At 46.5% G+C, this 24378-nt stretch overlaps 1 protein-coding gene across 2 annotated transcripts in view; it reads left to right on the forward strand.

Annotated features, from left to right (window-relative positions):
- Nucleotides 1-2004: 2004 nt before the first annotated feature.
- The window catches only part of SMYD1 (SET and MYND domain containing 1), a 28562-nt gene continuing 6188 nt past the window's right edge, over nucleotides 2005-24378 (forward strand). Inside the window, exons 1-6 of one of the 2 annotated variants that reach the window (XM_009289398.2) lie at nucleotides 2005-2447; nucleotides 13249-13425; nucleotides 14116-14329; nucleotides 16043-16173; nucleotides 18303-18341; nucleotides 21267-21459. In XM_009289398.2, the coding sequence (XP_009287673.1) occupies nucleotides 2311-2447; nucleotides 13249-13425; nucleotides 14116-14329; nucleotides 16043-16173; nucleotides 18303-18341; nucleotides 21267-21459 (891 nt within the window). In that variant the 5' untranslated portion in view covers nucleotides 2005-2310. The remainder of the gene's footprint in view (nucleotides 2448-13248; nucleotides 13426-14115; nucleotides 14330-16042; nucleotides 16174-18302; nucleotides 18342-21266; nucleotides 21460-24378) is intronic. The other variant, XM_009289399.2, reaches the window with a different exon arrangement.

The raw sequence follows: 24378 nt of genomic DNA on the forward strand, positions 1-24378 counted from the left end.
CCGGTGTTTGGTGTTTTTTTTTCCCCCCCCAGATTGACAGTTTTACCACCATATTTTTGCACACAGCTGGGTCTGAAACTGTGGCCTGGTGGTACCAAGGGTGTGATGCGCAGCCAGATGGCTGATCTCCTCCTGTACGACCGGCTGAGCACACACCACCGTGGCATTCACTGGGCTGGAAGGGGAGAAATGAGGCTTTCGTTACGCTCTGTCTCAGCCAAAATGTTTTTTTCTTTATGTGATCTGAAGGGGTGAGGGGTGCATTGTACTGGGTACACCATGGATGTCTGACTGTGCAGAGACCTGCTCTGTTATAACTCTGTCCTAGAAGGACTTTGATCTGTTGGTTTTAGTTGGCGACTTTGAAAAGATATAATTATATTCTTAGTTATATTCTTAGTTATATTCTTAGTTATTCTATTCTATTCTATTCTATTCTATATTCTTTGTTATCTGGGAATCAGAAACAGTTTTTAGTGTGATTAATGACTGGATTCAATATAGCCACACTCCGAATCGGGTTTTTTTGAGGAAAAAAAAAAATCAGCACCTAATTTTGAGGTGCTAAAGTACTGCTGGCAAATATATGTGTCTAAAAGGCACTTACACCCAGGGGAATGAAACATGGGTAACAGGTGAGACCAGAGCATCCTGACATCACATATCACACAAGTAGAGCATTGCAATTAAAATTGTAATTGCTTGTAGGGGCTAATTGCCTGTAGTGACTTTTCTACGCTGCACAGCGTAAATGCTGGAAGGTTTGTGCTGACGGCTCCGCAACGGCTCTGGCCCTCCTCAGGATGAGTGGAGGAGTCTGGTTGTGCTCATCATCACATGAACACCCGGATCACCCTGAATTTATAGAGCTGTGGATTGATATCGTTTGTGCTTGGCATACTCGGGCAAACTATAACACAGGATATTTGTGCCGAAGCGTGATACCATACTTGATTCGCACGCAAGGAAAGTTGCCAGAAGCTTTTAGCAGAAGATGCTGAGCAGTTCTGTGACTGCCTTGAAGAGCACGATGATACTTCCCACTGCCTTGGCAAAGTAAAGCATTTCTTTTACAGTCTAGGGATGCACAGGAATTACCCTCTTTATTTCTCTGCACCTCACTTCCCCTGTTAAAACAGACAGGTTTTTCTGTGCAGCACGGAGGTGTGGGAAGAGGTTTGCAAACGTTGGTATCTGTGTGGTGCTTAGAGATCCAGGAGGAAATAGCATCAGGTTTCCTGGGGGTGGGAGGGTGAGATTAGCAGGAGTCAGCCCCGTGAAGTGCTATTAAATGATAAAAAAATGCTGAATGACAATCTGGACTGGGTTCAATTTCCACAGTGAGGTTCACTCTTGTACGTGGAGGCCTTCCCTTGTGTCACCCCGAACTCGTACTGGCTGCTGGGGGCAGAGAATGAAGCAAGGGCCTGGCTTCTCACGGGTTTGGTCTCACTGGTGCACCCTCCTTTTCCACTCAGGTGGCTCCAATTCCCCCATCTCATCCATGGCTGTGCGTTGGAGGTGGGGAGAACCCTCAAATGCAGTGCCATTTCAAAGAGGTTTAGTGCATCCAAAATTGTGCGAATACCTAAGATGTCCTGCTTGCTTCTGCAGCCTGCGCCGAACTGCTGCTGTCCTTCCAGCTCCTTCCACGCTGCTCCGTGCGCCCGCCACCACGAGCATTTGGGAAGTGACGGCCCTTTTCCAGGCTCAGGTAGCGACGGAGGATGCCGAGAATTTCAGGACGTGTGTTTCGCTGTTATCCCTGCCTCTAAACATGCCATCCATGTCCTAGAGGGTAAAAATAAAGCAGCAATGTTTAGTTTCTGGAAAAAGCCAGATGACAGTGGAAGGGGTCAGAAATATGCATACCAGCCCTCCCTGTCCCACTGTCTCAGCTGTTGCTTCCTGAGAGACAGAAGCATGTGATTGCTAAAAATACCCTGCAAAGAGAATACATTCTTTCTCCAATGGGAGAGTATAAATTAATCCGAGTCGTAACATATACAACTGCTTGTGGCTGGGAGAAACAACTCCAAACGTGGTTTTCGGCGGGGGGTTTCCTAATGAAGCAGAAGTCCCAGCCCTGTGCCTTCCCTGCGTAGGCTGGCGATATTGCGCAGAGGATCTTCGCCTCCAGCCTCTCCTGCTCCCACCCCCTCGCCCTCCTATGGGAAACAGTGCGGCTGGGGGTGGGGGAGGCCAGCCCCTTTATAAGCGTGGTCTTGTGGCAAGTCGAAGTTGACGGGAGTGACGGGAGATTTGGCTCGCTCCGAGATACCCACCTCCCAAGCCTTGGGGTGCCTTGGGATGACCAAAGGGGGAATGGAGTCAGTCGAAGTGTTCACGTCTGAAGGCAAAGGCAGGGGCTTGAAAGCGCAGAAGGAATTCTTGCCTGGGGATGTCATCTTTGCGGAGCCAGCCTACGCGGCCGTGGTTTTTGATAGGTAAGAGAAAAGCACATGTAAAACACAGACCAAAAGTGATCTCGATGCAAAATTTCATCTGGCTGGGTGGGTAAAAGTTTGAAAGCGTCTGGGCAGCATCAGAGAAGGGTGCGAAGGGAAGTCAGAAGCTCTTCTGTAAAGCACATTCACAGCTTACAGTGAATGTGCTTCAGAGGGCTCAGATCAGCTTTTTTACTTTTAATATGGTGCAGTCTGTTTCCAGGACGTGATCTTGCAAGGTGCTTGGTGCCATCAGCTTTTGCCAAATGCGGTGAAAGTTGGCTGTATTCAGTGCCTCACAAAACCGGACCCATGTTACGCTCCGGTGAACTGCCAGGATTTAGTGTAATTCAGGTACGGCAATCTCAGACTGACTTTGCTGAAGCCTCCGATGTATAATCCGTGATAAAAGTGAGTTACATTGTGTTCTGCTCACGTGTACCACCTCCCAGCTACACACGCAGCTTCATCGCCCGCTGCCTTCAAACCAGAAGCTAGTGGGGATCTGTCAGTGATACTGTTTCTGTTAAAGTGATTTTATATTTATAGCTAGCCCAGTTAACTGGAGACAAATTTCTGCTTTCACTCTTGCACGAGACTGGTTTTAAATTTTTGTTCACACTGATGCAGCCAGAAACTGAATTCTGGTTCAAACACATTTTTCTTTTCTGCTGCTTGTTTCAAGGATAAACAACATTCGATCAACCTGTGCTGCCGGTGTGGCTGGTAGGTGCCCACTTCTGCCCTTCAAATCAGTGGAAGATTCACTTAAATATCCTGAAAGCTAAAAGACACAAAGAACCAATTTCGATGTTAATCTCCCATGGGATAAATCTAGAATAAAGCCCCAGACATGAATGGAATTTGTTCAGCTTATAATATGCTAGCTGAGAACAGAATTTGGCCCAAACTTTTTAAACGAGGAGCTAGATGTCAGCTGAAGGTTTCATTCTGGGCTTGGGAAATTTGTAAGCATTCTTCAAGGGCATCATGGTGAGTCCTGAGACTGATTTTTTTTGCCCCAAACTGCCAGTGACTTTAGTGAATGTTCTGCACACTAACTAAAGCAGTGAGTGATTCTACCTAGCTGAGCTTTCCCTGATTGAATCAACTCTGCTAATGAAGTCTGGGACGCAAGCAGAGCTCATGCTGCTGTTTTAATCCTGGTCATCTTGTAGATTTGTGCTACTGTGTGATCTGGCAATAGCAGAGAATTGGGGATTAAATGGACAGAGCAGGAAATAATTTTTTTTGTGTCTTTCATTCACTTTTTCCTTGCCCTTATAGTCAGTGGGTGAACATGATAATGAATCTTTACAATAGCAGCAATGACACTTTTTAGTTTGTATTTGAACATGTCATTGCAAGAGCTCACATTAAAAATGTCACTTTTTATTTTAAAACGTTAAGTTCTTGAATTCTTAACCCTGAGTTCAGTTACAGTAGTTAGTGACAAAACAATCTCTCCTTGACGTGTCCTTCTAGCTCTTGTACTTTAGTTTCACTTGTGTCACTAGCTGGAATCCTGCTGTGATACTGTTTGCTTCGGAAGTGCCTATGGACAATGATTTCTCCCATATGCCGTGTTAAAAATACTAATTATCCTTTAACCATTGAAAACATTTTGCCTTTTAATTGCTGGTTGAGAATTTTTTTTCTTCTATGTGAAATGTCGCGAGCATCATGCATAGAGTAGAGCTGCCCATTTTGAAGAGCTACAACTTCATTGCATTTTCAAATGTCACTTGTGTAATGTGAGATAAGGGGAGAAACTATCACCACATCGGGTCTTGGACTGCAGACTGTGTCTTAGGCTTAGGTTTCCAACAGAAAACCTCGGATGGGGAGAGATGTGCTTCCCTCCCTCCCCAGCCTGTGTTTGTTTAGCTCCCAGAGGGCAGATCCAGACACTAAGCAGCAAGGGGGTAAGGTAAACACATCCCTTCTCTGCAGCTGCAGGGAATGGGGATGGCTTCAGTCATTCTTATCTCTCTGCTGCTTCTTCATGCTGCTGGGAAATAATAATGGACTCTTACCCTCCCATCCCAAAATCTCTGAAGCAGGAGGTGCCAACTAAATGCTTGCTGGTTAGGGCTCAGCAGGGAAAACCCTGTGCCTGAGATACAATGGAAACATGCATTTTGCTTGTGAAAACTGCTCTGATGTTTTTCACATGCATACAGGGCTTTGGTTTTGAAGGTACCTTCTCCTGCTGCCCCAGGGTATTCGATTGCATAAACCCCCAGTGAATTGGTTGCTGTAGAAGGGTAGCCTGCATCCTTGTAGGATCTGCAAGAATAAATCCACACTAGGTCATGGTGGCTGGTTTTGCCCTGAAAGAACTGCTGTTGCCTCTGCATGGATGAAGAGTCCAATGAAGAGGCATGTGTTTTTCCATGCCCACAAACAAGCATTCCTAAAGGTCCTAAAAGTGGTGTTGAGTCTACGCTGTTAAAAAGGGTCTCACCCTGCATTGGGAAACCCAAAGTCCAGAGTCCCTCACCCTAATTCCATTCAGCGTCTTTGTCTCTTGCTGAAAGCAGTGTGTATGTGTACTATGGAAAGGGGATTCAAATATGAGTGATTGGTGGATTTAATTTTTCAGCTCAGGTCCTACCAAATATGTGACCAGATTTTCCACAGAGCTCAGCTTTCTTTGTGTATAAAGGCCACCATAGAAGCACTGAAGTGTAGAGTTGGTCTGTATTTTGCAGCCCTTTGAAGAGCTCATACCTTTGTGAAGTCTGGTCCCAGTGTGGATGCTGAGCCCCTGAAATCCTGCCCCTGATTTTGCTGTTGAAATCAAGCAATCTGTGTGTGATGCATATGGATGGCAATCACACTGCAGTGGCCACACTGCGATCTTCTGCGTGACTGCATGTGATGTGGCAACACAGCAGGCAAAGCGAAGGTCTCTTTTTTCAGATTAGTAGGAGCAGCTCTTCAGAGATACAACAGTGTTTTCTTGGTGTGGCCATACTACAGGATGGAAAGCAGCTTGTGTTCGTGCCTGGGCACAAAGCTGTCAAGAGATGAGAGGTGTTACTGTTCAGAAATGGGGGAGCCCCATACAAGCTGATCGTCCTTTGACCTGGTGAAGAACATAATTATGAAATGAAAAATTTGCATGACCTGCTATAGGTGTTTAACTTCAGGTGTCTAAGTGAGAAACCCCTCCATAGGGCTGTTGCATAGCAGAAACCTACCTTTCATACTCTGAGAGACTATCGGCAGAACAAACCTCTTTGCCCCGACTGTACAGGGATCTAGGGAGCCTGAACAGCTAATTTTGGCACCCGGTGTTAGGTGCTCACAGCAGAAAGTGTGGGGACCCTTTGGGCTTAAATGGTGCAAAGACCCTACTGATTGATGTGAGGAATTGCAGAAGCAATTTTGACCTTAGGCTGTCACCCACCTGCACTGTATGAATGTCTGTCTTTCAGTAGGAGTCTGAGCTTGAGGAGGTGCTGAGAACTTTATTTTGCTAGGAAAAGGAGATGCGTTTTCTTTGACAAAACGCTATAACCAGCCATCATACTCTGAGCAAGTAAGACCCACCAGTTTAACTGGACCAACCTGCAGAGCGATGTGATGGCTTGTCCAGCAATATGCTTTGGGATTCAGCTTGCAAATTAAGACACCCAAAACTAAAGTCTGTTATAAGCGTGTGCATAGAGCTAAGGGCAGGTTTCGGTTGCCATAGGTGTTTAGTGTCATTTGAGATGCCCCAGGGTGTCTGAGACGTCCTTTTAGGGCTCACAGGTGCAAAACAGGATTTATGAGAATCAGGCTGCCTCTCAGACCAGATGGGTGTCCCTGCAGAGCCTAAAATAACACTAGGCTCCTATGTCCAGGCAAGTGAATCCAGCCCTAAGTCCCCGTTACAGTCAATGGAGCTCTATAATGTGCACCAAACACAGACACCTACCTTTGAGCTGAATGGCTTTCCACACCCCCCTGAGTGTTTTGATGGGATCTCTACTTAGACACTGGGAGTACAGATGAGCACATCTAGGTGTCTAAATCTGCAGACTGCATCCCACCCTGGAAGCCCCTGAAGGTCACAGGGACCCTGAAGGTCCCTGAAGGTCCCTGAAGTCATTAAGGCTGGTGAGGGCTTGTACTCTTCAACCCAGTGATGATCACCTGAGCAGCAGTTTCTTACCCGGTGCCAGAGACTTTTAGTCCAGAAGTACATAAAACTCAAGGTGAAGCTAAAGAAAGTTCCTATAGACATCAGCCAGCTCATAGTTTCTTAGATTTTAAGGCCAGGGTATGACTCACAAGGCTAACCCTGTTCATTGTAGGGGGGTTGGACTAGATGACCTTTAAATGTCCCTTCCAGCCCAAACCATTCTATGATTCTATGATTCTATAACCTTTTGCTTAACACAGTGGTTGCCTGGAATTGACTCCTGCATCAAGCCTGTCTACCTGAACTAGAGCAGGCTGTTTAGAGAGACAGTGAATACTGATTGAAAGGGGGTGCAGATCTCAGTGTAATCTCCAGTATTTTGCTGTTTGGGTAAAGTGCAGGCACACTCTCTGATCTGTGTTTGAATCAGCCTTGCTGTTATCAGCTGAAATAGCACTCAGAAAACACCAGTGTCAAGCCCACTTTTCCCTAAAATAGATACAGAAAGTTGGAAATATATCTTCTCAAGGGATTCTTTGCCTTTGTTGGGGTCATTTTACGATTTGCAAAGCCCCTGTGCATTCTCCATTGACATTACTTCTCACTGAAGCTTTCTCTAGTGCTCTGCTTACGTGCTGGTGTTTAATCCTTCCTTCCCTCTTCACTTTCTCTTTGAAGATCCCAGGTCTCCTTTCCTCACTGCCACTTTCAGGACGATGGCATTCCCATTGCCTGGGCTCAATGTACAGTATGTGACCTTCTCCTCTGGCGTGTCATTTGGCTCTCGAGCCTGTGAGAGTTTACATTTCATACAGGCATGGGGATGCCTGATATATCTCTGTCAACCTTCATCAAGAGGAGGTTTGCTCTTTAACCAGTGGGGTTTGAGAGACAGTAGTCAAGGCAAACAGTGTCGTGTGGTAGAAAGCCAAGATCACCTGAAGATCTGCTTGATGACTGATCTGCAAATTGCTAAAAACCTGAGATCATGCAATTTTTGCACTCCTTTTTGATGCATGAAGCAGGCCCAAAACATTTTCCAAAGCAAATGTGGGGAGCTCCATTATTGTGGCTGGGATGACCTAGGGATATAAGAAATACAAAATTTTCCATAACAGTATGACTCTGAAAAGATTATGGAAGCAAATTCTTTGAGTTGATACCAATAAAAACTGAGAGCTAATGTGATCATATTCGCATTGTTTGAAATTTTCTGGTGTTTGATTTTTTACTATTATCTTATTTGTTCAAAAGCTTAAATAAAACCTGGGAGAAAACCTAGTTTTTTAAAGGAAGCCACACCCACACCTCTTTAAAAAGAGGCTGAGAAAGCTTGAAATGAAAGACTAAAAGTAAAATAGTCTAAAATTAGTCTAAAATAAATCCCCCACTCAAATCAGACAAATTAGGATGTGTCATCCCTGACATTTTAAAGATAAAAGTACTAAGTTCCAACCCCCTTTTTTAAAGGAGCAAAACTATTCTTGTGCTAATAATTCACCATTATAGGTATCCTCAGTAGAAGCCAGCTATTGAATACCTCCCTTTTCCTTTCACTGCTGAAACAGTAGGTGCATTTCCTTAGGCTGTTGTGTTTAATGAAGAGTTACAGCCTCTGCTTTGAAAGCCAAGTGGACTTTGCCTACACCTCAGGCTATTCTTACGCTGTCCTCTGTAAGACGTTGAGGAGAGAGATGTCTAGCCAGCCAATAATAAATATGAAGCAGGTGGACTTAGGTGTAAGTTAGGTCATCTGTGTGTGTCGTCTATGATGTACAGAATAGAATAAACTCAGGTTAAATAGTTTGTGAGCTTCTCACCATGTCCATTAGCTATTCAATGAAATCCTCCTTTTATTCCTTTGCACTACAGCCATCTCACCCTGCTTTTCCAGATTAGTGAATGAGATGCTGTGGGTGCTGCATGGGAAATGGGTGGCAGATGTTTGGGTTGTGCATGTCTCGGAGATGAGGTTAATATATTTCCTGTGGCAATGCTCAGCTCTCTGTCCTGGCAGGTCCAACAGATCTTAATCCGTCTGAATCCAATCCAAGCAGTCACAAGAGCTATTTGTTTCTTCTGCTTTCACTGAGAGCTGTACTTGCGGGAGCCATGGTTTAGTTGACAGTGCTCTGTCACCTCTTGCATTTGTTGGCTGGCACATTGAATCATTGCTTTTGTGACTGTAGCTACGTCCAGGATTAGTAGTAGTTGTGCATCTCATCTACGTAACATGAACCCCTGAGAGTTCAGCTCGGCTGATGCTTGGATGAGAGGCCAAGGAAACCTGAGGCTCCCCAGAAAGTCATTTAATGAGTCAGTCAGTGGCACCTGCCCTCTAAGTCAGTCCTAAATCCCTGACCTGGCAAGGCTTGGATGGGCTGGAGAAATCGCTGTGCTAATGAAGATCCTGCTTTTGGGCAGGGTGAAAAAAAGAAGTTCTCACTATGTGTGGAAAATGGCAGTGAATGAATGGCCAGAGATCACCCCAGAGGCCATGTTGTACATAGACGCAGCAGAAAGCAGTTGTATTGTCCCTGTGTTAAAGCAAGGAGCAGAGCACCGAGTAAGGGTGAACCCTCTAAGGGTTCAAACCACCAGGCTCCTGGATAGGTGCCATACGTCTCCCCAGAAACCTTCAGTGCTGCCTGGCCATGCAGCATCCTGACCATGCGGGCATGGACTGCTCTCTCTACAGGGAGAGGAAGCTCCATCCAGGCCACCTGGAGCCATTTCAGGTTGTGATAAACACTTTCTAGGCCAGACAGAGAAGGCTTTATAGATCAACGATTTCCACAGGCTGAGAGACTTGGGTTTAACCTCAGGCTGCTCCCCCTGTCCTTGGGGGACCTTAACCATTGCAGAGGGGATGACAGTGGAGACTGTGGATCAATGCAAGCCTTTGGTGTCCTTGGTGTTGTCTACCTCCAAGACAGATGGTATCAGAGCCTGTCATAAAGGTCCAGCCCTGGGGCCAAGGGAGAGCTCCACTTTGCCATCCCCTTTCGGGGCGTCCGGCTCTAAGCTCCTCTGAGACAGCAAGAGTTTGCACGACTGCCTAGGGGCACCTGGGGGATTTAGGTGCTTGCAGGGTCGGGCAGTGCTCGAGCAATGTTTGTTGAAGATTTAGGCAATAGATCTCAAATACCTGTGTCTCCTGATATTTTTACTGCGCCAAGAATTGAGCCCAGGCCTCTGGAGTCCTGGTAATGCACATTATCAATAAATCCAGTCTTTTTTTAAACCATTTCTGAGCACAGAGGATCCCGCGAGGGTTTTGTGAGAGATGTGGTATTTCTTATACCTGCCAGTCAGATTACCTATGAGTAATTGTGTCTGCAGTTTCAATACCACATGAACCGTTCCTTCACCTCCTCAGGAAGTCTCATATAACTTTTTTTTTGTGCATTTCTGCATCTCCTTAGAAACGAGAACTTTCCAGGGCTGGTGGTAGGTTCCACCAGTTGGGTTTGCTTTGGAAACTCTGGACACCTTATGCAATAATCAGCAAAATGCAAAGCCAACATTTCAGTATTTTTCTGTTCTCAGAGAGAGAGCTGGGGGGAGACAAGCCTCTGTTTGAGGACCTGGGTTTTGCTGCACCATATTCCCCTCCAACTTGTCACTCCTCTTTACAGGGAAACTTCTTTAATTGCCTTTTTGCTTTCTGACTGCCCTCAAAGCACACAGGCGGCAGGAGGGAGCCCCATTCCCTGCATGAGATCTCCCTGTGCTTCCTGGCACGACGTAACCACATGGGTTTTATCAGCTCTCTGGCTCTCCTTTGCCTTACAAGGAGTGTAATCTCTCTTGCACCTCTCTGCCCCTCTGACTTGACAGCTGACAGAGGACAGCCTCGCATTTCTCACCAGCTCCCAGCTCTTTCATTTGACTTAATGGAGTTGGCTGCATCCCCATTCCCGGACACATGCTCCCCCCTGCCCCATCCTGGGTGCTTACCTTGCATTGGGCTCCTTGCTGTGCACCGGCACTGCTCACTGTCATTTTCCAAACCTCATTTTTGCACGTGGTTTTGTCTGCTGCAGGTCGTCCTGCTTTAAATCAATGGCCCTCTGCTTTAAATCAATGGCCCTTTTCATCCTGCAAGAGCCAAGACGCAGGATGGATTGTGTCAGCAGCTCATGCAATAGTGCCAGAGGAATGAAGGTGCATTTTAAGTGTACTGTAATAGATGTGAATATGCATACATATGTTTATATATATCTGTATAGTGGAGAGGCAGGACAGTCTGGGGGGAGTCCCTGGCTTGGGACTCTGAGGCTGTGGGTCTGATTCCCGCCTGTGGCATAGCCTCCTCATGTGAGCATCAATAAATTTTTTATTTCCTTGTGCCTCAGTTTCCCCACTATGGGCTGTGGATGATGATAATGTTCCCTTGGTAATGAAGCCTCTGTAGTCAGTGAGCTTTTTGCAATCAGGAGAACCTCCCTCCTGGGGCTGGCGGTGTCTAAGTGATGGGAATTTAAATTCTCCCCTACTCTTGAGCCTGGCTGGAGGCAGAGATAAAGCGAGCAGTTGCCTGAAGAAGCAGACAGCTGGGGACACCGAGTCAGGCAGGGAAAAGCCTTCTCTAGCAGCAAGGGAAAAGTTGTTTGGGCGGGAGACCAAAGTGTCTCCCCCTCCTTCCCAATGAAGGAGCAAGCAGCTGGACATGTGAAAAGGGCACATGGGGGAGGTTTCCTCTTGGTCCAGGACCCTGGACACCCTCGGAGGGAGGATATCAGGTTAGACTTCTTCATCAGTATCCTCTGATACATTCCTCCCCCGGCCTTGGTTATAGTTACCTACATAAAATTGTAGGGTGCTTCTTGGAAATCCTGTTTTGAACCCCGCAAAGAAGCAACCTGCTCCTTTTGAAAGGTGTTTCCCAGTTATCCCATGACCGTCTAACTCACAGTAACCTCTCAGCTAGTTAAACTGCAGAGCCAGGAGCAGGAATAGCCAGTGAGCAGCACTTACTGCTGCTGGCACCAGAGAAAGACACGTCAGGCTTTTGGATTTGGAGGAGAAATCTGCATCACTAGACCATCTGCAGGAAGGCTTTAAGTGGCCTGAAGAGCACAGCGCTAAAGCTGATGCTGGACTAAGCAGGGAGGACTTCATGCCCTGGGAGCAGAGCACATCCTCACATCAGGCACTGTGCTCATTATCTTTAATGTTTAACGAGACTCCCATGGGTGGCATATTCTGGGCCACTGACCAGCACTAAATCATTGATGTTCTCAGCTCAGCAACATACCAGCCTTGTGAAGATGAAAGTTCCCCTGGGTTTATTAATAAAATCTTATGGTGGTCATAAATGCAAGTACTGCTCCCTAAGCTTGGCATTACAGCCAGCCCACCCCGTGTCCTACCCCAGCCAGTGCTCCTGCGAGCTCTTGAGAGTTCATCTTTCCTCTGTCTTCAGCTGTTTGGTGTTTCTCGTCCGTCCCTGGGCAGCTGAAAATCCACTTGTCCCTTGGCAGCCATGCCTGGGGATCTGCTGAGTGGCTGGGAGCCTGCCCTGGTTCCTCAAACCTTCACTAATCCACGCTAAGCCTCTGTCTGGAGTCACTGGGACCAGGAGAGCCCCAAACCCACCTGGACTGGGACTCTGTGCTGTTCTCTCTTGATGGTGGACAGCCAGGAGACATGTGCCACAACCGAAGGAAGGAGGAGAAGACATAAAACACTTTGTGATGAGATCTACCTTGAAGAAGGCTGTTCTCTTGGCTTCCTTGTGTCATTTCCAACACATTGCCACAATTGCCCAGTGCAATGCCTCCAGTACAGCTACACCTTTGGCCCAGTGACAAAAAGAAGTGACAAGCAAAGCTGCTTTTTAATCCGTGGAAACATATCTTGGTTTCAAGCAGCAGAAACAAGGGGTTTCCCTATGCAACTACTTCTATCTATCACTCTTCTTCATTGTGCTACACCTCTGGTCTGCTCACTGGCAGAGCATTTCTGATGTATATTTTTATCCCCACAGCGTGCCTGTGCCTAAGGAAAGCTTAGGAGAGCAGTTAGGATGGCTCAGAGCCATGCTCCCGGTTGGTCCCTCTCGACCAATGTTTTCCTAAGTCTCAGGCATGGTGGTGGCCACTGCTCCGTTTTGTGACCTGGTCCATGTGAGGCCCAGGAAAGCCTTAGTGCTCGGGGGGGTCACTTCAGCCAAATTCAGAGGCTTTGCAGGCAGGTGAAACTCTCAGGCTGGCTCTTTGCCTTCACGTTCTTCTTCGTGCTCGCCTGAGCCACAGACTCGTTAGGCATCTGATTTCTGTTCAGCAAATGGGTGGCTGGTGCTTCAGCACGGGCCAGACAGAAAACAAAACCAGACTGAAAATCCTATTAAAAGCGGCAGTGCTGAAGAGGAGTAGATGAGCTGCAGACAAAAGGGCTGAGAGCTGGGGAATGCTTTATTGCTGTCCTCCTTTAAACAAAATATTTGTCTCTTTGGCGTAGCCAAAGAGAAAAGCAACAGCACTGGGCAAGCGCACAAAGATTTAAGCTGGGTGGGAGGTTTCTCTGTCCTCCCAAAAAATCTTGGAGGGTCCATCCTTAGTGGGTATGGGGAACCCAGGGATGCAAAGCTGGCAGGACCCTCACTGGGTGGAGCTGGCCCTTCACTGAGGTACGAGCCAACGAGTCCTTGTGTCCTTCCAGCCTGACGCACGTCATCTGTCACACCTGCTTCAAACGACAGGAGAGGCTCCACCGCTGTGGCCAGTGCAAGTTTGCCTACTACTGCGACCGGACCTGCCAGAGAGCGGCGTGGCTGAACCACAAAAATGAGTGCTCCGCCATCAAGAAGCACGGCAAGGCACCCACCGAAAACATCAGGTGAGAGCTGGCCCCCAGGGGCTGAGCCGGCAGCCTGGGGATGGTGGGAGAGGACAGGGCATCCCTCCAGAGGGTGGCAAGGAAGAGCTGGGTGGCCTGATTTGGACAGGGTGGAAGTGGGAGACAGTTTGGGAAAGGCCAGGAGCATCTCTGAGCTGATGGGATCGGGACCTGGAGGAGCATCTGGGATGTGAGGGGGTTGTGCTCCTGCTTTGTTTTTTGGTGCTGGGCCCCAAAAACTCTACTGCAGCTGAACATGGTGAGGCAAACCTGCCTGGGGTGGTTTAGGAGGTGTGTGGGAAAGTGAGGAGTAGGTGGAAAAGTGGAAGAGGAGATGGGCTCTTCCCGATTTGTCTACAGGATACATTGATTTGGATTCACATCCCGGCTCCGTTATAAGAAAATTAGAAGAATCCCCAAGGAGATGAGAGCTGTTGTGAAGGACTGGGGACCTGGGGGTCTGTAGCACTTCTCCAGATGAGAACATAGATGCCGGGGCAAAACCCTGCGTCTGTGTCCCTTTCCTTCAAAAGCCCATGGATGGTGACCAGCCATCAACCATCCGATGCTGAGCCTGTCTCGGTCTGTCCGCACACAATTTCCCACCCATGACATGAATTTCGATGGCCCTTTGGTCCTTATCCTTGCGCTGGCTGGTGGTGCTAATGCCTGGGGCTCTCTCCTGGCCAGGCTGGCTGCCCGCATCATGTGGAAGATAGAGAGGGAAGGCAGCGGGCTGGCAGAGGGCTGCCTGGTCTCCATCGATGACCTGCAGAACCATGTGGACAACTTTGGTGAGGAGGAGAAGAAGGAGCTCCGTGCTGATGTGGAGAGCTTCCTCGAGTTTTGGCCACCCCAGAGCCAGCAGTTCGGCATGCAGTACATCTCCCACATATTCGGAGTGGTACGTCGGTGGGGTGGGAGAGCAAACGGAGGGCTGCTTTTAATGCCAGCTCCCCAGAGAAAGTCTCCAACTGGCCTGAGTTGAGAATGCCCAAGTTCATCCCTCTTTTGCCCTTAAGAGGCCATAGCGGTTGAGATAGTCGAGGCCGACATTTGCTGCAGGCGGTTTGAATACTGCTGCATTCCCCGTCTGCATCGCTTCTGCACTGGCACTGGGAAGGCACTGAGGCACAGCAGGGGCAAGGTCTGAAACCTTTTATCTGTCTAACCATGCAGGCAAGTGGCTTGCTCAACCATAGGTGCTGCATTGTCATCACAAGTCCCACTGGGCATCTCTCTGCACCTGGGAGAGCTGAGAAAATCTATTTAAATATATTTTTAGTAAATATACTTAGAATGTATTTGAATATAGCAGATCTGTTTTAGTATATACATTAATGTCTATTATAGATTGTGTGCATTAGATTTTTACATGTATATTATAAATATAGATTTTTTAATATATGTAATAAAAATAGGTAAAATACGCTAAATACATTTAATAATATCCATTACTAACTTGTTAACTACAAATTTTTTTTCTCAGTGTAGCAGAGAGGGAAATTCCCAGAAGCCAGTTCAGGCTGAGCCGCTCTGCCCCCAGCCCTGGTACAAGTTGTTGTATCCCGGGGCTGCACTAACCCCTCAGCTAGCAGCACTGCCTGAGGGGCCAGGGTGAGCTGAGCTGAGACGCACGCTCTGCTCGCACCTCTGCTGATGGCTGGCGTGGCGGAGAAGTTGGCTTTGCCAGCCCTAGCACAGGGAGGACACACAGCATCCTTTCGTACCCACCCTGCAAAGAAAATCCAGTCCACTGGGCGCAGGGAGACCTATGTACTAGTGGCCAACATAACTTGCCCATGCAGAAGTAAGGAAGTACAGATAAAGTACAGAATCAGTTAAGAAATGAAGTAAAACTATTAACAGAGTAAAATAATTAGCAGCCAAGTTAATTATTTCCTTTGGTATATCCTATTGCATTTTCTCCTTGCAAATATTTCCTTTGTTTATGTTTGCAACTAAAAACTGCTCCATTCATATGTGATAATAATGTACCATATAAAAAAGTATAATAATTTATTCTTGGCATATATGTCACCCAGAAGTAGTCATTCTGAAAATTGTTTGGGACTCATAACAAACAGTAGTAATTGGTTTTTATAAGATCTCTGGGCCTCTCCCTACAAACGTGACCAGGTTGAATGCAGCTCTCAAGGTTAATTTCTAACTGATACCTGTTTTAATAAGCGTGAACTTTGCTTTCTGTCTAGGCTCTGCTTGAATTGCCTTAAATTCATTTTCCTGTGACCTTTTTCTGAATTATTTGCAGGAAGTGAATATAAGGAAGCCAATGCATGGCCAAACCAAATTTATCTTAGACATCCCATATGAATATTAACAGCAAATACTCTGCAGCATTTACTCAGCTTTGCTCTGAGTTGGTCCATCTGCATGAACCCTGCATCACTTCTCTTCTGATGTTTTATCCCAACTAAAGATGTTGTCTCTGCAATTACTTTCTGCAACAATCTTGTAGGCACTTCTCCTTTCTCCTTAAAGTTTGGAGATGGGATGCTGGAGATATACCTCTCAGCGGGAACTGAGAAAACCTGATTGTAGCTGAATTCAGCTTTTCCTCCCTTAATGCTTCTTCCTGCCTATGTTTTGGGACTAGATCAGCTGCAACGGCTTTACCCTCAGTGACCAAAGAGGACTGCAGGCTGTTGGTGTGGGAATCTTCCCCAACCTCTGCCAGGCCAACCATGACTGCTGGCCCAACTGTACCGTCATCTTCAACAATGGCAAGTGAGTGGATATTTCTTTCCTCGGGCGCAGCGGGGATGCATCCTAACGGGCAACTCAGCAGACTCTGATAACCCCACAGTGTCAGATCCCTGCCCCAGAAAATCTATTCATTCTCGTTTCCTTCTCTAGCTCAGAAACAAAAAAATCAGGATTTTCTTTCTAAAGAGGAGCTGTTTTCTCTCTCATTGTTATTTCAAAAAATATTGTCTGATGCACTAAACAAATACACAAGGTTTGACCCCAAATCCAGTGAACCAGCAAAGAATTCTTCCCTGATTTCTGTAAGTTTTGAAACCAGGCTCAAAATAGGCAGATGAAGTACTAAGTACCTGCCTAGATCACCCCTTATATTGAGGCTTTGTTTACAAATAGTTAAGGAACAATTACGGTTAATAAATTATTAAAGATTATACCGAGTCCACAGTCCAAGAGTTTCTCATAACCAAAGCTTGCAATCAGCTGTGTATCACTATCTGCTGATGTGTTTATAACCATTCCTAACACAACCCTCATCTTTGTGAGAGTGTACCATCTCTATTAATCTCTGATTAACTCTTTAACAGTGGGATTTTAATTATAATTGTGACTGTTATCTGCAAACCAAGTCACGTGCAAGCGCAGGATGCCCTAAGCTGCTGTGCATTCCCCGTTCCCACCCAAGTGCTGTAAGAAAACTTCCGCGGGACGTGTGAGATGGAAAGAGATGAAGTGGGAAATGCAGGGACGTTTCAGCAGAGCCGGGAGTGGAGGCTGCGGCTCTTGGTGCTCGGGGCAGCCCGCAGGAGGGGTGCTCTGCTCTTCCCAGCCTTCTCCCAGGCCAGAACAGGTATAAACTGCTGCCGATCCAGCAAGTTGCATCGTGTGCAAGACATTAACTGTGGGAAATCGCTTGCCAAAAACTGCACAGCTGCAGTATTTCATCCAAATTTTCTGCTCAGTCTCAAGATTTTATAAATTTCCATGTTCATTAAACTTTAGTGCTAGAAGTTACCCCCCCAGCCTCCCCTTCTTTAACTAACACATTGCTTGTGCACTCCGGTTCTCGCTGCTGGTTTTACCTGATAAAACTATACTAGCGTTTATCAAGCAGCTGGTAAACGAGCAAAGAGAAAATGAAACTGCATTAGGATGGTTACCTTGGTGGGAAATAGGGTCTGATCCAAAGTCAGATTGGAGTCTGTGCTCTGATATCCAGTTGGCCCTGGATCAGATCCACAGTAGGATGATGGAGAGCCTCTCCAACCAGCCTGGGAAGTGGAGGAGGTAACTAGCAGTGACAGCAACACTGAAGTCTGAGTTTCTGGGTGGTAAGTAGAGGAATGGCATTTTGTTTGCCTGGCAGCTTGTCGAAGTTCCCACGTGTATCCTGTTACTGACTTTAAACCTTGACCATCTGGTTATGTTGTACAATTGGCCAAGTAAATTATGAAGGTTTCTTGTCTTTCTGCAGAAACCTGGAACACTGAAGTGAGTTTCTGGGTGGTAAGTAGAGGAATGGCATTTTGTTTGCCTGGCAGCTTGTCGAAGTTCCCACGTGTATCCTGTTACTGACTTTAAACCTTGACCATCTGGTTATGTTGTACAATTGGCCAAGTAAATTATGAAGGTTTCTTGTCTTTCTGCAGAAACCTGGTGATGAGCCCCTGTTGTGGGAACTGAGCTCTCTATCAGCGCTCAGGGCACAATACTGGACTTGAGGACCCGCTAAACTCATCACACAGAGCACAGTCCTTGTTGCTGATATCCTAGTCTGATTTCCATTTCAAGCTATGTTTTAGAGAGCATGGCTACTGATGACAGTGGAGACTTTTCTGTGCAGGATAACTAACCCTATTGCACCCGCCAAATGTCGGAAGCAGGTTTTGCTCATCCCCTGGCTGAGACCTCTCCTAAAATCATAGTGCCTGGACAGCTCTCCCCCAAATCCACTGTGGCCCAGCGATGGGCAATTCAGTTATGGCAGCTACATAGCAAAAGTGAAGCTCTACATGCAGTGAGACATGAGCCAGGCACCGGGAACCCCCTTGTGCCCCGTCAGGACGATGTCCCGATGCTCTACACCATGTACCCATTTTTTTTTCATTGTACTTGTACCTGTGTAAACTGCAGATGTTTGTTTTGTCTTTCAGTCATGAGGCTGTAAGATCAATGTTCCACACACAGATGAGGTGGGTCAGTCTTGAAAGCATTGTCCTTCCCCTTGCCCTGTACCCCTCATGCCCCACGTTTAATGGAAAAGCTGCAAACAGCCCCGAGGGGCTCCCTCCCTTTGCAGAAAATTTCACTTTCCCTGTTTTCTGAACTCCTCCCCCGTGTAAAGCCCCACTAAACCCAAACCTCACTTAACTCTGCATTTTGTAGTAAATTAAAACGATAGTGGTAATAGTGTGACTGTCTCCCCCACAGCGAATTCCCTCCCTGCCTTCCCACCCTCTCCCTTGGCTTTCTCCCTGTCAGTATTTCCCTTCTCCACTTCTCATTTCTCCTCCCCTAACTACGGCAAGAGCATGAAAGTCAGAACAAGGTCTCGCTAATCTTGTACAGCCCAAAATAAAACCTTGCGTATTAGGAGATGAGAAATGATTGCATTACTGACATACTAAATAGTCCACGTTTCTTCTGCAACAAACAGTGCCCATTGAATGTGTTGACTACAGTAGCAATACCGTGAGATGTAGGTTTCATCCTTTTTTATCATAATTCCTGATTAATGTTTTACCTTTCAATGATGCCACTGTTACCTGATCCAAACTAAAGAAATCACTAAAATGCATGCAAAAAAAAGAGAAGTTCTCTGCTTAGCTCACTGTGCTTGGTATATTATAGTCAGTCCTGTTAAAGGGACACTGTTGTCTTTAAACTTTAATTTCAAGCAAACACGCAATTTCCTCAAATAAGACGTGAAATACTTTCGAAGTGCTCTTCTTCACCATTGACCTTACTCGGTGCATTATAGATAGGACCATAAAAATGGACAAATGAGTTTCACTTCTGATTAGAGGTGCTATTTTGAGGCAATTTGAGTTTTGAGCTATCGAGCAATCACTGTGCCTGTGAGTGTGTCTTTCAAGGTCCTTGGTGCTTGGGGCAGACACTGGGGAAAGAGCACGGGACAACCTCGGTGGGGTTCTCTCAGCTGACAGTGTCTCTTTAACTATAGCATTTAAAATATGCCATGTGTTTCCAGGCTTATCCCAAACGCTATCAATCCCCTCCACACAAGGGATGGCTGCTTAAAATACACCTACGGTGCTTAGGCTATCAGGGGCATCATAAAAGTCAGAGGCTTGATTTTTCTTCTCTGGTTGCATGACTCACTTTAATGAGGATCTCATTATTAAGTCTGAACAGGAATGTTTATATGTGTAAACCTTTCTGTTGGGAATTGCTCTTTCTCATGCACTTTCTCCTGGAGTGGCGGGTTGCACCTTTCTCTGGCTGGCATTTTCCCGTGGTTGTGACATAACTAATAGCTGCCCTTCGTGACGATGGCATGTTTAGTGATGAATTTTGTGTGAAATACACTGTTGATATGATCTAACACCCAGAGAAGGTCAAAGACCAGCCTTGGGGAGTAGTTTCCGCAGCAGCTTTAGCACAGCTGAAAGGCTCAGAGCTATGCCCTTGGTGCTGAGAGCTTGTAACGGAAATTACAAGGCAATTACAAGGGAATTACAATCTCTTTGCAGATATATGATCACACAGAAAAAGTCATGTCAGAAAAAGTCATGTCTTCCCCAAAAGGCTTACTTTTAATGCACGTGGTGAGACCTTTGGGTTCTATGCTACCTATGCCTTTGGTGAGACCTTCATTGGGTCCCATCTAAAGCTCCTCGTGTTCAGGTGGGAGCCAGCAGGTCCCCCCCAGGTCCGTCTTGTAGCAGGCGTGTACATCAAACACGCCGTTGAGCTCAGCAAGGAGGATGATCAAGGCACACGCTGCCCGCGGTGAGGGAGTCCCAGGACTGATGTACCCCACTGTAGTGCGACGGTAGGGTGGGAGCTCAGACCATGGGACTGGCTTCATTTTGATAACCCGTAAGTATGCCTAGCTGCAAAAATATACTTAACCAACTGACTGGTCTGAGCAGAGATCCCAAGGTCACTGGTGTCAAGTGAATTATTTCTAACCGTAGGTAGAGTCACTAGTAGATGGGGGAGTAGATGGATACAGAAGCACCACCTTGCAACTGGTATTTGATGGAGGTTTTTCCCACTCTGGCCAAATTCTTCAGCCAGTTGTGATTGTCCAGCCCCTGTGACTGAGAGATGGCCCGGAGTAACTGGGAGATTTAGCTTATAGAGTGAAACAGCAAGGGAATAGTTTTGAGCATCCATGTTATTTAAGACCTTTTGCAGGGAAAGACATGAGAGAAAGGCATGTGCAAAGATCTGGCTTTCCAAAAGCCTGTCATTAAGGATTTGCTGTGGATTTTGTGTTTAATATTAGCAATATCAGATCAAATGGGCTATATAAAAAATAGACTATTTCCAGAGAATTCTTTCTAAGCCTTTACGTAGAGATGCATGAACAGGGTGAGGGATCTCTTACCCAGCACCCAGAGGGAATTTGTCTTAACTTTTCAGAGTGAAAATGATACCGAAAGCAGCACAGCTCAGGATCTGGGAGTCTAGCCAGGGATGTGCAGGTAGCATGCAAAGCAGTACTTAAAAAAAGACCCAAAGTTCAAACTCAGCATTTTGCAAGGCTTGGTGGGTATTTCTGATTTCAGGGTTTTCTTCTAGTGAGATCTCCTGCAGCGTAATAAAAGTTTATGTCTAGGTTCAGCCCCCATCTGGATAAAGTAATGGGGCTGTAATCTGTTTATAGCTCAGACCCTTACGTATCCCTGCCAGGGACTTGCAGAGGGGCAGGAGAAACTGGTGGGACCATGTTTTTACTCTGTATTCAGTTAACCAGACTGCTGCCCATCTCTGCATTGCCTCCCTGAAGAGCTAAAGTGGTACCTTAGGGCAAGGGCTCACCTCTGCAAGGCAGGGGCAGGTCGCAGGATTTGTCCCTGACGGCTCTATGGCTGCACCTTTGCTTCTGCTGCGTCTCTAAGTCCACATCTCATCTCCTTTGCACTCAGGATCGAGCTGCGGGCACTGAGCAAGATTTCTCCAGGGGATGAGCTGACTGTTTCCTACGTGGATTTCCTCAACGTGAGCGAGGAGCGGCGGAAGCAGCTGAAGAAGCAGTATTACTTCGACTGTGCCTGCGAGCACTGCAAGAAACAGATCAAGGATGACCTGATGTTGGCGGTGAAGCAGGGGGAAAGCAAGGTATGGTTTGTCCTGCTGTGTCGAAACCCAGAGGCGGCTGCATCTCCTCCACCAAAGCATCTGTGTGTGTCTGTGACCGTGGTTCCCCAGCCCGGGGACACTCTCAATAGGAACAGAGTCAGATTTTGGCAGAAGCCTGACTAGTGCCAATGTAAAAAATGAGAACAGAACTGAACCTTGGTTGAGCACAACACCAATTCAAGCCCACCATGCAAGGCCAGTTTAATCCCTATTATGCAACATAAGTGCAGTTTTTAATTTAAAAAAGCCCACAAAAGTTGCCTTTATCTCTAACCTAAAAGTCCATCAACAGGCAGAATACTAAAATATTGGAAAATTAGGTCTAGAGCTGAGAAAAATGCTGGCATTTAGATTGTGGGGTTTTTTGGAGGAAATGAAAGGGAATCAAAGTTTCGAACAGCAGAAAGGAAAATGTGTTGCAGGTGATTCATGGTGACAGGACTAACCAGTGCTGCTGAATCTGTATGGTTTGTGAAATGTGTACCATCACACTGGCTCCAGGAAGGTGGGAAGCCTGAACTTCCAGTCCCTCCTTGCAAAGGCCTGTCACAAGGAGTTTGTACCATTGCTTCACATTTGTGCATGGTTGCTGTGGGCAGAATGACTGAAGAATTAACATGTTTGTTCATTTTTAAGTAATCTGTGTTTTCCTTGGAGGTCTCACAAGTCATTGAGTGGGGGGGTGTAAGGCTGTGTCTTGCTGTCAGCAGTGGGATGTGTTTCTTGGCCAGCAGCTCCAGTTTATGACCATGCTGGTAGCTCTAAGAGTTTCTTTTTGGTTCCTCTGCCCAAGGGTATAATTGCTCATGTTTTTTGTCCTCTGTGGCAGTGTTAGCTTAGGGGCTTTCTACTTCTGCAAGCTTTACAAAGCGTATAAGGGAAGGCAAGGCAAGGCAGGGCAAGAGCATTTTAATCTATTATCAAGTCATTGATCTGCACTATCAAACAGTCATGTAATGAACCAGCCAGTACAGCTCAGGGGCTGATGTGGGGCCGGACCAAAGAGCAAAGGTGGGATGAGGAACTGTGACCTCTTAGACCAGCACTAGCAGCAGGAGAGGCCCAGCGAGCTGCATTTTCCTGGGAATGAGTACAAAGCTCTCAGCCTCCAGCTCAGCACAGTTACCAGAAAGCCAAGCTCAGTCCCGTGATGACTCTTTCATATAGGTGGCAGTCTGGAAAGGCTGGATATTGCAGAGCAGAAGTCTCTCCTTGAGAAAGGTTTGGAGAAACAGGATCGAACTGATATCAGGGAGCTCCCATGAGAGATAGGACATGGGACTAGAGGAGACCTTTTGCTTGCTGGGTCAAGTTCCCTGCTAGTGCAAAAGACCCTGCTATATAATCCCATTACTAAATTATCAAGCTTCATCTTAAAGCTCATCCTGACTACTGAAACTTCCCGCTTCTAATGTAAAGCTGTCCCAGAACTCAGTCCTCTGATGCAGAAGCATTTTTTTCTGACTTGCTGTAGAAATATTTTCAAACACCATAAAAAAGTCTCAGCTCTCATTCAACGCCTGCTATCAAGCCTTGACTGAGCAGTGAGGTGCACCACCCCCTTTTCATGAGCATTAGAGGTGCTCTGCAGCACGCAGTGGGAAGACATGCACTTTTGGTAAATGTCCTCCACAATCTGAAGTGCTTGTATAGAAAAAGCCTGTAACTATGCAAGGTGCATGATTTCAGCTATTAAAAATACACTCCATCCACAGACAATAAGTATCCAGACTTATCTCATCCGCAGAGCACGTCTGCTCGCCGCCCTCCGTATGGCATTTTCTGAATTCAGGCTCACTTGCCTGAGAGCGGCAATGCACACAGCTGTGTGGAAAAAGCGCTATGAATACATGGAGATTGACAGCTTACATCCTCAACAGCCGCTCCGACCTCCAGTCCTTCACCCCTTCCAAATAGTACCAAAGTTCCCATGGTTTAAAATGGCAACAGGCTTAGGGCTCTAGTAAATGCAAGAGAGGATTTTTATTAGACAAAGCCACTGTGGAAGTGCTGTTTAAAGTACCTATTCTGGGAGTCTTTACTCAGACAGCATAGCGATGTGATTTGCACTGATGTTAACATTGCCTTTGAATGTGCTCTGCACTAGGACATCCTGCGTGCTGCTCAAACAGCTGCCAAAATCTGATTAGCTATGATAGCTTCAATCTAATAATATAGAATAATAAATCATAGCACATACATACGTATCCATAAATAGATGGGGGGTATATGGCTCTGAAAACCTACTGGTTTTCCTTCCATACTAAACTTTCAAGAGCTTTTCCCAACTAGCTGAATTTCACAGATTCCTCAAAAATCTGATTGACCAGGTGTGGGAAAAAAACAACGGGACAGTCCCGTGGTCCTGACTCCAAATCCTTCATTGCAACGTTGGATCTCTGCTTTTGATCCACACCCAGACGTCCTTCCTGGCTGCTGGGCACATGCCTGTGCTCTGGCTCTATCGACAGTCCCATGGTCCTGACTCCAAATCTTTGCGTCCTTCATTGCAACGTTGGATCTCTGCTTTTGATCCACACCCAGACGTCCTTCCTGGCTGCTGGGCACATGCCTGTGCTCTGGCTCTATCGTGTGTCTCCAGACCTGGCTCTTCCTGCAAGCTCCTGGAGTCAGGCGATGGTGGGCTGATTTGAGATTTCCCATTTACAAAAAGGAAGGTCGTGATAGCTAGAATGCTAGTTTGAAAATGCAGATTTGAAAGGCTCAGAAAAGTGGAAGATGAATGATGGTGCTGGATATCATAATGTTATATTTCAGCATTAAATGAAGGGAGAGGAGGCAACTAATTAGGAGCTGGTCAATGTTTTGTCAGGTATGCCTAGATGTGCGTCGTGGTTTAACCTCAGCTGGCAACTGAGCACCACACAGCCGCCCCCC

This window comes from Aptenodytes forsteri, unplaced genomic scaffold, assembly GCF_000699145.1.
Source record: "Aptenodytes forsteri isolate BGI_AS27 unplaced genomic scaffold, ASM69914v1 Scaffold141, whole genome shotgun sequence".
In the NCBI taxonomy this organism is placed as follows: domain Eukaryota; kingdom Metazoa; phylum Chordata; class Aves; order Sphenisciformes; family Spheniscidae; genus Aptenodytes; species Aptenodytes forsteri.